Source organism: Miniopterus schreibersii (genome assembly GCF_964146895.1).
Source record: "Miniopterus schreibersii genome assembly, chromosome: 2".
Taxonomy (NCBI): Eukaryota; Metazoa; Chordata; class Mammalia; order Chiroptera; family Miniopteridae; genus Miniopterus; species Miniopterus schreibersii.
In genome coordinates, this window is record NC_138102.1 from 145,862,837 (window position 1) to 145,881,054 (window position 18,218).

General features: G+C 37.2%; 1 protein-coding gene across 2 annotated transcripts in view; it reads right to left on the minus strand.

The window, feature by feature from the left end:
* The window catches only part of ARID2 (AT-rich interaction domain 2), a 156,801-nt gene extending 139,304 nt beyond the window's left edge, over positions 1-17,497 (minus strand). For both annotated transcript variants that reach the window (XM_081127109.1, XM_081127108.1), the window contains exons 1-3: positions 17,254-17,497; positions 17,045-17,138; positions 15,869-15,966 (exon numbers count right to left, since the gene is read on the minus strand). In XM_081127109.1, the coding sequence (XP_080983235.1) occupies positions 15,869-15,966; positions 17,045-17,138; positions 17,254-17,345 (284 nt within the window). In that variant the 5' untranslated portion in view covers positions 17,346-17,497. The remainder of the gene's footprint in view (positions 1-15,868; positions 15,967-17,044; positions 17,139-17,253) is intronic.
* Positions 17,498-18,218: the final 721 nt, after the last annotated feature.

Here is an 18,218-nt window from a genome sequence, read left to right on the forward strand (position 1 = left end):
ACGCAGGAGGCCTAGATTAAATTCCAGCTCCCTCACTTTGTAATTACTGCAAGTTACTTACCCTCTCTATATCTTAGTTTCCTCATCTATAAAATGATGATGATGGTATCAATCCTAAAGGATGGTTTTGAGAATTAGAATAATGCAGGTTGAGCACAGTGCCTTGCCTGACAAATAAGTGCTCAATAAATGTTGGCTATTACTATGATGATAATAAACATTCCTAACTGCCAAAATGCCTCCAGTGGGTTATCATCATTCCCAGTATCCATTTTTTCAGAAATGGTAGTTACCCTACAAAATCCTTGAATCTTCACATTTTAGTTTGAAACAAGATCAATATTACTCTGTCTGGATCAATTCTCACCTTACACAAGAGTCTATTCTATTGTAGCTTGTAAAGAAAGATGGAGAAACATTAAGTGTCTATTTTACCTAAAACAACATTTTAAAGTGCTAAATAAAACTGTACAAAATGCCACATTTATCACAATGTTAACATATATTCTACAACTAAAACTGACTCTTGGTGCTTGTTTCACAAAACCACACAGGAAAAGGTTAAGTAAGCTTAGGGCCAGATCAATGTAATGCTATAGTCAACCAACTGTGTACTTCAGAATTTCTCAATTCTTTCAGAATTTTCCAAATTAGATTTTCCATTGTTGTGAGGCCAACCATACCCACCTGAGCTTATGAACACCTTCCCAGTGACAGGCTCTGATTCAGGTCAACTACAATGTATTGAATGTTAAATTAGGGGCTTTAACAGATAAATGTTTTTTTAAAAAAAGTTCTTGACCCCAAGGCTTTGGTAATAAAATAAGAGCAGTGAATTATAATTCACAAAGCCAAACCATAATCCTGATACCACTACTTATTACCAGTGGTACTCAGAGGCTTTTTTCCTCGTAAGATAGGATTATACCTATCTTATAGAGTTGTAAAAATCCAGTAAAACGAACATTTGTAGAAGCACATTATACTGCAAACTGTACTGTAGCACACAGGTTTTATCCCACAACTACCCCCAAAATTTTCATATTTTGCTTAATTCCTTCAAGTCCTGTCTTCATATACTTTTTTTTTTTAATCCTCACCAAGGATATTTTTTCCATTGCTTTTTAGAGTGGGAGAGAGAGAGAGGGAGAGAGAGAAACATTGATGTGAGAGAGACACATCAACTGGTTGCCCCAACTGGGGCTGAGCCTGCAAACCAGGTACATGCCCTTGGCTGGAATCAAAGACAGGACGACCCTTTAGTCCTTGGGATGACGCTCTAATCACTGAGCAAAACCGGCTAGGACCTCACATACTTAAAAAAAAAATTGTAATCATGTGCACTTGGGGGAAGACGATATAGCACAATTTTTCTAGAGCTATACAGCCCAGGTTCAAATATTAACTCCTGAACTTACTGTGGGTCTTCCGGGAAGATTCTTAACCCTCGTTATCCTGTTTTGTATAACATCGGGATAATAACAGTACAGGGAGATGTGAAGAAGAAACTAGTTATTGTAAACCATTTAGTACAGTGCTTGGCACATGGCAAATTCAATAAAAAGCTAAAAAACAAAAATCAAAATATAAACTTTGTATTCTGCTTTTTAAAAAATGTGTCATAAACCAGAAGAACACTATTATCTAATGGATCACAAGATTCTTTTAAAAGGACTCTTGAATACCTTATATTGCCTATTTTAAAAATAAATCTCCCTACCATCTGTTTGTCCAGATATTTTATAATGTATAATAGAATCCGTCTATTGCTTCATACCTCCAGTAGAGGTCTCCATCTAAAAAATAATGTATCAGACTGAAAACTTAAAATTAGTATTCCTGGTTATTAAAAACTCACATATACAAATTAGTGGCCAGCTTTATCAAATATGCAAGTTTAAGTTTCTCAAAGCATAACTTTTAAAATAAGGAATATATGAAATAAAAAGGGATTTCTACTCTTCCCCAATGATTGTTTTATGTTTTGTTATGCGTTCTCCAATAATGTTCACCTGTCTTATATAAACATAATCCTTTGGACAGGAAAGAGAAAGCGATAAGACTGTTGGATACAAATAATAAATCAAGGGTATACTTATCACCGTTAATGGACAATTTAATACCTATTCCTCACAGATGGTATAAGTCAGTAGAATCAGTTTAATGTAAAAGTAAAGGTCACATTTTATAGCAGCAAAGAAATCTCTGATATTCAACATTTATCCTTTTTAAATCAGAATCAAGTGGCTTGAGTACTAAGGGCAGCTTTGAATTAGCTTTTAGTTTCCCCTCCCATCATTTAGTAATAGTGATCTTAGGTAAGCCAATTATCCTTATGCAGGCCTACTAGAAAAAAAGTATCCTTATTTATAGCTTACCAGAAAGCATGAGACTACACCACCTTCTTAAAATCCCTTTAGTCCTAAGAATGATGATGCTATCAATTGATAGGTTCAGTAGCAATATCCAATTATTGCTTACTACATACTTTTTGCTCCTATCTTAGTAATCTAACTTTCAGGCTCTATACACACTACTACTAGGACTCTACAAAAGATTAAATTTGCATATAATACTAACATGTACCTCAACTTACCCCTTAAATGTGTAAGACTTGATAAATATAGGTAAGATTTGGTATGCCAGGAACTGACCATGAAACTACCAAGCAATTTGCTTAAAGCTAATAGTGCTGCATGCATGCATGTGTGCACATACACACATCCATTTAAGTTAACCCCCGAAGTTTATAAAGTTTATAAAGAGGGGGATAAAGATGAAGGAATGTTCTAACCAACTCTCAAAACTATGAAGACTTTAATATCCAAATTATATCTAATTCAGAGGATCAAATAGACAATGTAAAAACATAACACGTTTAATTTAGTGATAGTGGATTTAAATGGAGTCACTCACACAAGCATATAAGATTTCCGATTTTAACTAAAGCTACCTTATAAAGAAGGCTTTTAAACTAAAATAATTACTTCTCACCTTTAGAATATAAAAAAAATCAAGCCTGTGTAACAAGTGATGCAGTAGGCAGCAAAGAATGAAACAGTAAAGACTGCTTAATAGAGCGGGAAAGGTAATTTTCTTCCCAAGTTATCACTTAGCATTTTTGCTGATTTTATTTATGTTAAATTCCTAGAACATGAGAAATATTTACATTCAAATATAATCCACAAAATGAGATTTAAAAATTTTAACATTTGATATAGCTTCTCTCTTAAATATAGATAATAGAGATAATTAGATTTCAAAAATTAAAACTAAATGATAGTAGATAAAGCATATGAAAAATATCACTAAATCTGATTTCTAAGTCCAATAGTACTGTTCATTCAATAAGCAGATATAGAAATACTACATTAGTAAGATATGTAGAATTAAGACTGCATCAAGAACACATAGCAGGCAGTATCTTATTCAATGAGGAAATGCTAGAAATATCAAACTAATATCAGCATCAAGGCAAGGAAAAGATGCCCTCATCTTCTCAACCGTTAAACAGTGGCCAATACAATTAGACAAAAGAAAATAATTAAAGGAATACAACTTAGAAAAGAAGTAAAAGTATCCTTATCTGCAGATGACCTGCTAGTATCTCTAAAAATTTTTTAATCAATAATAAATCTCTAAATTTTTTTTTTTTTACAAACAGTAGAATAGTTAAGGCAGGTTACAAATATAAAAACTCAGTCTTTTATATAAATAAATGATAGCCAATTAGAAGATATAATGGAATAGAAAACCACATTTACAATAGCAACAAAAATGATTATATACTTAAGAATAAACTTAAGCCCAGCCGGGCGTGGCTCAGCCGTTGAGCGTCGACCTAGGATTCAGGCGATTGGGGTTCGATTCCCGGTCAGGGCACATGCCCGGGTTGCGGGCTCGATCAATGACTCTCTCATCATTGATGTTTCTATCTCTGTCTCTCCCTCTCCCTTACTCTCTCTGAAATCAATAAAGATACATTAAAAAAAAAGAATAAGCTTAAATGTTCAAACTCTGTAAAAGAAAAATTTTAGACTCTTGAATGATACAAAAAGATTTGAATAGCCTGGCCAGCGTGGCTCAGCAGTTGAGCATTGACCTATGATCCGGGAGATGGCGGTTCGATTCTCGGTCAGGGTACATGCCCAGGTTTTGGGCTCAATTCCCAGCAGGGGACATGCAGGAGGCACCCAATCAATGATTCTCTATCATCATTGATGTTTCTATCTCTGTCTCCCCCTTCCTTTCTGTCTCTCTAAAATCAATAAAAATATATATTTTTAAAACAGATTTGAACAGAAAGACTTTCATTGTTTTTGGACAGGTCAATTCAGTAACATAAAAATGCCAGTTCTTCTAAGATACTTTATAAATTTAATGTGATCCCCATGAAAAAGATTTTTCTGTGGAACTAGAGCTAACATTAAAAATCATATAGAAAAACAAACATAAAAGAATACCCAATAAAACCTTGTAAAAAAGAGAACTATGAGATGGGAATGGAACTACCAAATATTAAAACATGTTATATAAAACCACAATAATTAAAATATAGTGAGATACCATTTCTTAACTCCCAAGATTGGTAAAATGTAAAAAGCTAGGCAACACATGACAAGGCTGTGGGAAATAGGCACTTTCACATACTGCTTGTGGGAATAAAATAGTTCTCTCCTACAAAGCAAATTACGACATAAATCCCACCTGAGTAATTTATTCTGATGATACATCTCCAAAAATTTGAAAAATTGGTCTGCATAAGGTTACTAGATTTGCAAAAGATTACTCCTATGGCATTATTTGCTATTATAACATACTGGAAACAATCTAAGTGCCATTATATAGGAGAGTGGTTAAATAAACTAGGATATATCCACACAGAAATACTATTGCAGCTGTATAAAACAAAAACAAAAAGGATTTTATGAACTTAGAGTAATATTCAAGCTATATTAAGCCAAAAAAGGCGCCCGGCCGGGCATGGCACAGTGGTTGAGCGTTGACCTAGGATCCAGGTGTTCGGGGTTCGATTCCTGGTCAGGGCACATGCCCGGGTTGCGGGCTCAATCCCCAGTTGGGGGCGTGCAGGAGGCAGCCGATCAATGACTATCTCATCATTGATGTTTCTATCTCTCTCTCTCCCTCTCCCTTCCTCTTTCTGAAATCAATAAAGATATTTTTTTTTTTTTAAAAAAGGCAAAATACAAAAAAAGTATACACTCTTCATTTTAAGAAGGGGAACTAAAAAAAATCAAAAAACAAACAAACCAACCAACCCCTGGAAAAATAACCAGAAACTAAAGAAATTGATTACCACCAGAGCATGGGTCGGGGATGGTACAGAAGAGAAAGGGCAGGGAAGAGGGTAACAACCTCTAAGTATATCTTCTCTTACATTTTAAATTTTAGAATCATATTAAGTGTTTTGCACATTCATAAATAAAATTAAAGGAATAAGAATGGGGAAAAACACAAAATTGTATACAAATGGAAAAAATATGAATTTTACTGTATTTTAAATAATACCCAGAAAAAAAAAGAATCTAATCACTGAATTTTTTAACACACTACTGATGATACAGCTTCAGTATGAACACATGAAAAAAGAACTGCGAACAATCTTTAACTCTATTTAGCACATTTACTGTTTGCAGTGGTATGGGTATAACAATTCTGAAAATATTCTCTATGTACTATAGAACTGACAAGATGGAGTAAATATACTTGGAAATAGGATTCTCAATGCAGGTGAAGAGAGATACATGGAATGGAAGAAGGCAAAAAGAAACTTGTGTGGACTAATACTTAGGGATATCAGTAAAGCCTTATGATTTTCAAAATATGTATATTTCTATTTAAAATAAACAAACTTCCTAGCTCTGTCCTCTGAAAGGCCTGAAAGAAAAAATAACCCAATAACAATGAGCATACCTACTACCCAGATCTTGGTTTCTATATACCACTGAGGAATCAGGACGCCTTGGAGAAATAGGTGATGCTAGAGAGCTGGATAAGCAAAATACAAGTTGAACTTGGAAGATCTTACCTTGTAGAAAGCAAGAAAGAGTTCAAAAATAATGGGAACATGTTAAAAAGACACAGAAGCCGTCTTGAAAGGGCGCCTAGTGGACAAATTTAAGCAGCAAAATGCGTAACATAATGGATTTTAATCCATTGTATAAAATAAAAATCTAATAAATAAGAATGAAAATACTTTTATCATAGATTGCTAACTAATAAATGTCGAAGGAATAATATAGTTAGGAAATAAGTAAGCATCATACATCCTTCATAATAACTGATTCAAGCAAGAATCATCAATGGAGGTTAAAACTATTGGGTAAAAGTTTGATGGTAAGCAAGGTATGTTCCTGGTCTCCAAGAATGTCTCCACAGGTTATTCATTATAAAAGAGAAAATGGAAACTTCACAGTGGAGAAACCAAGAGGACACCACCTTAACCAAAGTTAACATCAGCACTAATGGGACAAAATGACATCATGCCTCCTACCAAAAATGCTTAACCTAAATCTAATCCTGAAAAAAACATCTGACAAATCCAAATTCTATAATACAGTTGTCAGCCTATACTGTTCAAAAATGGTAACATCATGAAAGGCTGAAGAACTAAAGATATGTAATACAAGATCTTGGTTTGGGAAGGTAAGTATGATTGCTAAAAAGACATCTTTGGGACAGTAGGTAATATTTGAATAAGCTCTGTATATTAGATAATACAATTATATCCATGTTAAGTTTTCTATATTTGAAAACTGCACTACTGTCACATAAGAGAATGCTTTTATTCTAAGGTGATATATACTTATATTTCTGAGTAAAGGGCATTAACTACAATGATATCAAAGGATTAAAGAGTAATAATATGAATAATAATGTATGTGTACATACCCACACCATCATATAAAAAGAGAAAAATATAAAGCAAATGTGACAAAATAACAATTGGTTGATATTAATGAAATGTAAGCAAGAGTTCATATACAGATAGCAAAAAAAAGTTAATTAAAAAAAACCAAAACATGGCAAGGAAAAAAGGTTCACCATTTCTCTCACAAATAGATTTTTTACTACTAGATTGAATTAATTCATTGCAATATGGGACTACCTGGGAAAAACTACTCAGAAATTCAGAAGTTTGACTTTTTAATGGTATAAACTAAAAAGATTATACCAAAGCACTTAAGCACTCTTGACCTAGTACTTGTGAGTGCACTTGGAGGTACAGCCTGCTAAGGTACTAACTACTGTTTATGAAGCACTAAGTGGTCTGATCTGAGCTCAAGTACACTGAAAATTCACTTAATCTATAAACCATTATGGAAAGTGTGATCAACTTGGGCATTATTACTGATAAATTTAAATTCAGCCCCATCTCTAAAGAATTACTGGTTATGTATTTTCTGCATAGGGCCCAAACTTACAGTCCTATTTTAAAAGAATGTTCCTACTGACCACATGTATGTTTAATTTAATAACTTACTTATTTAAAATTAACCAATGGACAAAATAAAATTTCATCCAAAAACATGAAAGATGAGTATGTCATGATTATATAATAAATATCTTTGTTCACATAGCAACTGACCATTAAACACTACTAAGTAAGAATTTACCAAATAGTAAAAAATCAGAAAGGAAGACAAGAATTATATACTTTACATATTTCACGGTAAGATGCATATTCCAACAATGGGTTCTTATATAACTTTATTCAAATAGTGCTTCATAAAAAGCAACATTTTAGGTACCCCATTATATGGTAATAAAAAAAATCATTTACTAAGAGAAACAAAAGGTAAACATACCTAGAAGGTGAAATACTACCTGAAGATATTTAACAACTATGGATAATGGGGGATTATGTATAAGACAATGCTTTGTAAAATGTAAAGCAGGTATAAATGTAAAATGAAAGCACCAGGGAAGGGAGCAGAAAGGGGAAGGGGAGAAAGTGTGGACTGAAAAGCTGTAGAATATACTTTCCTAACTGGTGATTATGGCTGACACTTAAGATTGAGAATTTGATAGAACCTACAACCTTTTTAAAAAAGAAGTAACTCATATGCTTCAAAGAAAAGTTTGAGTAGTGTAAAGAAATTTTTTCTAAGTGTTATTTTTCTAAGATTGAATAACAGCAATTGGTTCAGAAATCTGAAATGACAAAAATAAAATCTCACATAGAAAAACGGTTTAAAAAATGAAAACGAAGTGCATTAAACAAAACAGGCTACTGTTAGTATTGTTATTTTTATAGGCATTTATACAATGTAAGTTAACTCCCCTAAGCAATACTTAGATCAACAAAATCCTCACAGAGAAAAAAAACATTCAGTAAATTCAATAAAACAAATGGTATCCCACTTGTGGAGAATATTATAAAGTACTATGTAGAAAAAAACACACACCTAGATATTAAGGAAAACTTATTTTTAATTAATTTTTTAAAATCCAAATAATACAAATACAGTTAGGATAAGTTCAAATTAGTAGTTTCATTTATTCTTTTTTCCCCTTAACTGAAGTGGAGCCGTTGTTATATCTCAAGCCCAGAGACAAAGTGTAGGGTGTGTCTAGATTCTGCTTAGAGATGACAGGTGCAGCTTGAGCAGGTGCCCTAGACCAGATGTCACCTAGAAATTTTGTTCTGGATGTAGCCCTGTCCAACATGCTGATGCCAAGTTACACCAGTTATCTCAGCAGCTAAATTGGTTTCATTACAATACTTAGATCAGCTGTTCTCAAACTTCAGCATACTTAAGAATCACCTGGAGCACACTTTTTAAAAATACAGTGTTCCAGACTACTAATATCTAAAACCACTGATCAATCTTTGCACCGCTAAAGCAGGACAATTAAATATTATACACTTCATGATCTAAAGAACATAGCACTACCTATTAGGAATGCCCAAAATATTGAACTTGAATGTTATCAACCTTTAGACCCAACTATCAGTTTTCAGGAAATAAATACAGGGCATAGAGGAACAGGTTAATTGACACTAGGAGGAAGTGATCAACCAAATCCAGAATTTGGGACATACTAAAGGACAAACGATCTCATTACTTCAACAAATCAATGGCATAATGGGAAAAGGAAAAGGAACTATTAAGAACTAATGAGGTAAAACAACCAAAACAACAGATTTGGCCGCCCCACTACAAAATTCTCTTGCAGTAAGATGGGGAGGGAGGATCCTGCAAACACTGAGATATATTATTTTTTTATCCTCACCTGAGGATATTTTTTCCGTTGCTTGTCAGAGAGAGTGTGTGTGAGAGAGAGAAACACTGATGTGAGAAAGACACATCAATTGGTTCCCTCCCATATGCACCCCAACCAGGGTGAGCCTGCAACCCAGGCACATGCCCTTGGCCGGAATTGAACCCAGGACACTTCAGTTTGCAGGCTAATGCTCTAACCACTGAGCCCGACAGGCTAGGGTTGACTTAGATATTAATAGAACTATGGACCCATCATTTCTGGCCAACAATTCAGAATGTGGAAGCTATTCCTAGATATCACCAAGAGATTTCAGTTCCAACAACAGGTTATTACAATGTACTTCATCAACAGGGTATATGCCTTGCTGAAAGGCATTCATTTCCAATTTACAACATAATGAATATGGAAAAGTATCCAAGCACAAGTGAAAGTTCTTTGTTTTGAAACAGAAAAATAAGTTAGACTCTATTTTTAATAACATAATTCTTGGAAAGCCTAATGAAATTCATAGATAATCTGAATGGTACTGAGTGACAATTTACTCTAAACCAACTCTTTATTCCAGGTTCCCCAAAAGTTTTATTTAACAAGTGGATGCATTTAATAAATTTTATGATAGGTAAACAATACCAGTACCAATTAGCATTTGTGTATTTTTTTTAATTTTATTTTTGTTTAAAATATTACAGATGTCCCTTTTTTTCCCCCAATGAGCCATTCGACCCTGTCCCCTCCCCTTCCCCAGTCTCTCTCCCCACCATTGTTCGTGTCCTTGAGTTATGCATATAAATTCTCTGGTTACTCTCTCCCCCTCCACCCACTCGCCCTCCTCCATCCTTCTGACATTCGTCAGTCTGATCTATGCATTTTTGTATACTTCTGAATAGGGAGAATTAATCTGCCTATTTCCTTGGCTCTACCATGGATAACTGAACTAACGATATTTGTATCTATTTGAAATTCAAAAGCCAATACTTTTGCTTTTCATAAAAATGCTTCTAATATCAAGTTGTAAAATATTTGAAGATAATCTTTAATCTTAACATTTCCATTTTAAACTACAGTAAGTTTGGACCTTGAGCCAGTATCTACTTATAAGTAGTTTCCCTAAAATCAAAATTCATGATATTACTTCTCAGTTTTTAAGTTGTGGAACTGACGTAAATACAAACTTTTAGCAGGACTACCACCATCATCATATTTCAACAAAAGGAATTATTATTCCAAAATACAACGTTCTAAAACAATGTAATTAATAATTCTGCTACAATTCTTTAGAGAGGCTTGTTTAGACAAGTTTAAAAAACAAAAATTTAAATGTAAATATCCTGTTAAAAAAAGAAGCCTCTAGTTAGAATGATAAACAAGGGAAATAAAGAGAAGTTAATTGCCTTTTGGGGGCTGCTGGTTCAAATGAGGACCTTAAGTTAAAAGAAGACTAATCAATCAAATAAAATTAATTGTAAATTGTTTCACTGTAAAGAACACCATGCCAGTATATAAACCACTGCCTGAGACTTAAAAATCTTTGGCCCTGGCTGGGTAGCTCGGTTGGTTAGGGCGCTATCCAGATACACCAAGGTTGTGGGTTTGCTCTCTGGTCAGGGCATACAAGAGGCAACCAATGAATGCATAAATAAATGGAACAACAAATTAATGTTTCTCTCTCTCTCAAACCTAATTTTTAAAAAATCTTTATCATGGTCACATATGTTTTCATCACATTATAGTTTAGAAAAATATTGTTTTATTTCTCAAACTATACTCCACAGAACTCAGTAGGTGTTCCTCAAACATGGGGTTTCACACCACAACCCTCGTGATGTGTGGTGGGGGTTTGGGAAACATCATTTACTATGGGTATGGGAAGGGAGGTAATAACTAGGGTTTCTCCAGTGTCAACAGTTCCACAATGCACACTAACAAACTGAAGTCTCTAAGAAGTTCTGCAATACAGAACCAAGTTTAGCTTTATTGTTCAAATTCATTTGGCCTTTTTTTCAAGGAAACATACTGATATTTCAGGAAAACGAATTTTTAATACAACACAAATTGGGAATTCCTACTCTAATTGATCCTGAATAACAAAGAATGTGGTGATGATGGTGGTGGCAGATCAAAGCAGCAGAAACAGGCAGAATCCCCCAACCCTGACTGGTATGTCTTCCTAATTCCCAATTCCTACAAACCCCATTTTTAACAGTAACCTTAATAGGGTCTATACCACTCTGAAAAATGCCCAATAACCAGCCTTTACCAAATAATAAGTACTCTAAATACCTAAAAATATGTAGAGTACTTACTTGCTTGCTGACTAATGCACCTAAATTCTAATGAATTAAAGTGTTTGTTTTTCCTTCCTTTCCAACTTCTATCATTAAGTTGAGAATATAAAAGAGTCACAGAAGAGATATAGGTGTCTATCAAAGTGATAGTGGATTTCACACATGACCAACTATGAAAAAAACTGAATCTACAACAGAGTCGAGGTGGGATTATAAAAGGGTACTTCTATTTAGAAACAGACATTTTTAGTTAACATCTGAAGCAGAAAACATAAATGCAAAAAAGCATATAAACATTTTTGAGAGTTAGAGTTATTAGTTTGAATCCTCAGTGAAATTTTTATCTTCAGTAAACTATCTATCTTGGAAAGAGATTTATTTCTGCTTTGGGGCAAATTTAAGCTGCTTAAAGTATGGTAAGATACACCACTAACCTAGCGGAGCTCTAATCAGTCTTTCAACTTTCTCCACTTTCTACTCTTCCTTTTAACAAATCTGCATGTCCTTTAAAGTATAACAGAATATCAGGAGATATAAAAATCAGGTTTGTTCAAAATGAAAAGATACAGTTTAAAATTGAATTTAAAATGCATATATGAATAATTTATTTAGATACAGTTGTTCTTCCAGTCTCTTTATTACTTTTATTTTCCTTCCTTGAAAAAGAGCAATCTCTGTTTATCAATTCTGTTTAGCAACACACAAACTCAATGTATTACTTTATTTGTGTATTTATTACAATCTTGAAGCATTCTTTCACTTAACCTCAAGTAATTCATAAAAGGTTTTCTCTTAAAAGAAGTGATCTACATGGTGGACACTAGCCACAGAACACGTGAATGTATCCATTCTACTTAACTGATAAATGTAAACTCTATTGGTATAACTTAGGAATGGCTTTATCCACCAGGGGAAACAGAATAAACTCACAATGCAACTGAAAATTCACTATGGTGGGTGGAACTCTACAATTAAGTTTCTGACTATTCTAAAGGTAGTTATGTGTAAAGACATCATTTAATGTTATAAGAAAACCAGTAACATATAATTTTGTACAATAGATTTTTAATGTCTAAGATATTTCACTTCCTTTCCAAAAAATTAAGTTTTATAATGGAAACATCAAGTTAACCTTAAGTATAGCTGTACTACTGGAGTCAGTAAGTTAAACAAAATTCTTCAAGTTAAGTATCTGAAATATTTACCTAAATCTTTATACCAAGGCTTCAAATTCTTAATGGAAATAAGAGTATTACTTCCCCCCCAATCTTAATACCAAAACAGAACAACCACAATAAAAATTCAGAGTAAATAAGGAACACTGGGTAAAGATACGCATGGGCATAAATTAAACCTTATGTAATTTTCAATTATACTTTAATTTCTTAAAATCATTTGTGACCAACCAACTGAATTCATAATAGACAGATTAAACATTACTAAACACATGTCAGGAATATAACTTTTTTGTCCAATTAACAAATGCCCCTAAAGCCATTTCAATTTTTTTTTGCACTTTAATTTCTCCATTTATGAAATGTGTAAAATTATACCTTATGCTTTTATGTTAGGGATAATCTAATAATAAGCATTTGTGGAATATATTGAGGTGTACATGCCAAGAAAGGAACTAAGCGCAAACAAAATATGTAGACATCATAGATGATTAATATTCAATTTTTAAAGCGTTCTTTTACGCATCAGTAAACACATTAAAAAAATTACGCCAATGTTGAAACAAATAATCACTGCATTTTCAATTTTAGATTTTGAGAAATCTTTGTAGACAGTCTACATGTTTGATACAATCAAGCTAACTTTTGGCAGACAAAAACCCAATCTCTATATTTAATGACGTCTATGTTTGTATCAAAACAAACATAAAAATGTTAGAATATATACATGGTCAGAATACTAGTTTGCTCTTATTTATTTAAATATCTGTAATATCATGAAGATATATGATAAAATATTAGGCTAACAGCCATCATCCAATTAATAATAAAATTACAGAACAATGTCAGCAAATATGAAACTCGTAGAGTAAATGAGAACTACCACATTTAAGGACAGTCTTACAATAGATCAAATGAAAAAGCAGCTCATATTAAAGAAATTATCCCACCTATGATTTATAAAACACATTATCTGCTCATCAGAAACCATGATATTCAATTCAATTTGATATATGGAAGAGGGAACTTACAAAGTCACTTGGTTACTATGTCTTACTATGCAGAGGCACTTTTATGGTTAAGTAACAGAATCACTGTGAAAGCTTGGCATCCTGTCTGCCAGTTAAGATTTTTCAGAGGAAGGTGTAAAACCCAGCATAATACATGTCCTCTAACTGTGCAATATTACACCACTATAAAAAAAAAAAAAAACTTTCAGAGTTGGTAGTACCCAATTTTTGACCAGCATATTTCTTTTGTATTTCTTTAGAAGCCATGTAAATCTTCACATGGTTTTATTTTCCAAAACAAATGCTCAACTTTTTTCCTAGTAGCCTAGCTACAACCCTACAAAAACAAACGTAGAGTGACATATGGAGGGAAAAACAAGTTTAGCTAAAGACACAGACCAAAAGCAGCTTCTAATAAGAGCATAAGTTCAAACTGATCTGAGAACAATGTAAAAAGTTGCAAACAACCTTGAAACTATATAGTTAAAAATAGTACCTATAAGTATCACCAATGGATGATATGATCTCAAGATAGAAATCAAAACTGGAAAAGCAGTATTTATGTAACTTGTAAAAAACTGGAAGTCTAAAACCCTGTTAGGATAAATATAAATTCTTCAGAAAAACACACATCTATCTCATGAATCATACAGTACCTTATGGATATTAAATTTCAATCAGTCAATCCAGTAAGTATCAGGCATAACTTTAAATGTATATATTAAACAGTCTAAAATCCAAATGGTTCAAACTGATTACCAGAAAGCCAGGGGCATGTATTAACAGTATTCCACTCAAGATTATAAATGGAAATGAGCAAGTGAGTATCACTATAAATATAAAAGCATAAACTTCTTGCCACATTACTAAATCAATGTTATGGAGGTTAATTTTTGTTTTACTTTGCTTTTTGCTTTAGTCCTTTATCTAAAAATGTACTCTAACACACATCACAGACACACAGTAGATAACAACTAATCATATTTAATATTTTCTAGACTTCTGTGTCGCTCAATAACTACCCACAAAGTTCTGTGAACTGTTCAGCTTCAAGCCTGAAGTCAATCTATAATAGCCAATAGAAAGCACACCTGTGCAATTACTACATTCCTATTTCAGAATGCTAAACATAACACAGACTATCCACACTGGGATATTACATTTGGATCAATGGTAAATGCCAAACTCAAATTATACAGATGCCACATTATTTATAGAAGGCCATCCTATAATATCATTATTAAAAAGCAGTAAGTATAAAGGGCAGTATTTTAGTTTTAAATAACCACCACCAACTACAGACCCTCTATGGGTAAGTAAACATTAAAAATAAAAGATGACCTCATAATAAATTACAATATAAAAATATTCCTAGGAAAGACACTGGGAGAAAAAAATTAAAGTTGAATCACAAAATATATCATCTAAACTTATCACATACCAACTGAATAAGAAATTTACTTTGGCAAATAAATAATCAAAATGAAGAGGAGAATTAAAGAAAAATCCAAATCATAGTACTTCCTTTCACAGTTATCTCTAATTTTCCTAATTATATAATAATCCTTTTGAATGTGTTTAAGTGACTTGAAAATTAAAAAATATATTCTAAAAACATTCCTGGTCACCTAAGGCACCAACATGTTCTGCTATGTAGAAATATTCTACTGAAAAACTACTCAGCGACAAGGCTCCACACAAGAGGTTTCATTTTATAAAAACCTTAAAGTCAAAATTTAAAAATACAAAGAAGTTTCCAAAACAAAGAAAAAAATTTCCCAAGGGATACAAAGTTTCATTAACTATCTTAACTCTTTTACTTAAGCATCACCTTTCTGCCCCTCCTTGGATATCAAGCAATCAATAACAATGTCACAAAAGAATGTTTATCAAGATGGGGGCGTGGGGTGTCACCTGTATAATGGTTCTGTATAAAAAATGTAAACAAACCTAAAATAGGTGAGGAAAATTTCCACCACCCTACAACCTCATTTTGTGGACATTTAATGTTTTCCAGGCTGAAATTAACAGAACTTTAGAAATTAGTGTGCAAGGTTTAGTGTGTGTGTGTGTGTGTGTGTTTGCTAAAAACAAATCTCCCCATAAGTCCCTTATTTCCAAATACTGTGCAAGAGTCACTACTACTCACCGCAAGTAATACTGTTTTAAAGCAAAGGCAGCGTTAGAACAACTTCTGGGAAAGTTGAACTCTTCAACAATTTCTCCCCACTGATTCTTCTCAGAAACCTGTTAAAAACACAGCCACGCTTGTCTGAAAATGCACAATCCAAGAAAACTCTAACCTAACTATGAAATAAATACCCATTCTACAGAGATCTGTAGATACCCAGGCATCAATGGGTGTTTCGGATCGATCCTAAAGAGTTACTAAGCAAAGACTTCTTGAATCACCGTATTTTCACCCGTGAGCCCTGTATTTAACAGCACTTGTTTTGTTTGGGGGGCGGGAGAGGGGGTCTGGTGGGTTTGTTTTGTTTTTGAAGCCCGGACAATAACCAATCGCAAGTCCCTCTGTCGCCCCCTTTTAAATCTCAACGCGGTCCGTTTACACTAAAAGAAAAAAAAAAAAAGTTCAAAAGGATCAATACTGTTCCGGACAGCGACGTCCGCAGGTTCTGGGGGGGCCGGGGCCAGGGCCGATTCCGATCCCTCTCCCAGATCTATCCATCTCCATAGGCCCTTCTTTGAGGCCTACAGCTTCTGCCTAGCCTTGAAGCCTAAGATGGCTATTTGGAGACAGGTCCTGGTTTCTTTTGTTAGCTGTATAAACCGAGGGCGATGGGGCCGAGGCTGTGCCCCCGGCTGCCGGGATCATTTCACAGCCGATTATCGATGTTAAACCTGCCCGCGCTAATTTTGAGTTGCACGAAAACTGCTCTCAGAGTCTGTGTGTCTCTGTGTCTCCGCCTGTGCTAGAGCGGCAGCCGCGGCAGAGCTGACGAGCGAGCGAGCGGGCGGGCGGGCGCGGGCGCGGGGAGGGCGCGGGGCTTCCGCGGGCGCCCCGCACGCCCGCACTCCCCGCCGCGGCGCTCAGACCCCGCCGGGCGGGCCGGGCGGCGGGCAGGGCGCGAGCCGGCGCCGGGCCGCCCGCCCGCCCGAGCCCCGCGCCCGCCGCGCGCACGCGAGCCACCAGGCCAAAAACAGCCCCGCCGCCGTCCGCCTCCGAGCCACCGGCTGCGAGCGAAAAGAACGCCTTTGGCCCCCGCGGGCCACCCCCCCGGCCCCGAGCGCCCACTCCGGGGTCAAAGGAGACTTTTTGGAAGAGGCCAGCGAGAGGGAAATACAAATTAAAACTTCCACTCACCTTCGCGAATCCGCCTAAAGTAGTGACTCTGGTGTAGAGACCGTGAAGATCCAGCTCCTTCCCACCCACCGCAGGGATTTTTTTAAAAGGCGACCTGCGGGAGAGAGAAAGCCCCGCACTTGTCAGCCGGGACCCCGCGCCCGGCCCGGGCGGGAGAGCCCCGTTCGCCCCGGCTCGCCCCGGCGCTGCCCCCCCGGTTCTGCTCTCACCCTCTGCTGTGGTGGAACTGCCGCAGCTCGTCCAGGAAAGCGAGTCCCTTTCTCCGCTCGTCCGGAGGCGCCTTCCCCGTCGAGTTTGCCATTATTTTTTCAAAGGAGGTTTTAAAAAAAACCAGATCGGTGTTTTAAAAGCGCCCCCCGCTCCCTGCGCTTCCTACCAGAGCCCGGAGCCCATTCCTCGGCCGGCGGCGGCGGGGCTCAGTCATGGGCCGGCGGTGGTGGCGGCGGCGGCGGCGGCGGCGGCGGCGGCGGCGCAGGGAGGGAGGGAGGGAGGGGGAGGAGGAGGAGGAGGAGGGGAAGGAGGGAGCGGGAGGCCTGGGGGAGAGGAGGGAAGGAGGGAGGGGAATTTCTAAAAAAGTTTAAAGAAATCGGAGCGAAACTAGAGGGGCAGGCGACTGCCGGATCCGCGCGAAGCCGCGGGGCGAGCGCGGCCCCCACCCCTTCCTTCCCTCCCTCCCCGCGGCCCGGCTCTCGCCCGCCTCTCAGCGCCGCCGGCTCTGGCGGCTCGGCCGGGGGACGCGATTCAACATGGTGCTGCTGCCGGGGGCGCGCGAGCGAGCGAGCGAGCGAGGGGAAAGGCGAGCCGACGGTGAGGGGTCGGGGAGGCTGGAGGCCCGGGAGTTTCGGCGGCCGCGGCGGCGGCGGCGGCGGCGGCGGCGGGGCTGGGGCAGGCGGGGCTGGGGGTGGGGAGGGGGAGGTCTGTGTGGTGGTTTGTGGAAAGCAGGGTGACAGCGTGTATTCCGGCCGCGGCTCCGCGGGGCCCTCGCACACATTCACGCGCGGCCTCGGCCGCCTCGGCCGGGGCGTCCAGAGCAGAAGGCACCGGCGGCAGCCGAGCCGCTCCGCGCCGCCCGCCCGTTCCCTCCCCGTCAGCCTCCCTCGCTGCCGCCGCCAGCGCCGCCGCCACGGCCGGGCGGCCAGCGCCGCACAGCGACCCCCGAGGGCCGGCCGCGGCA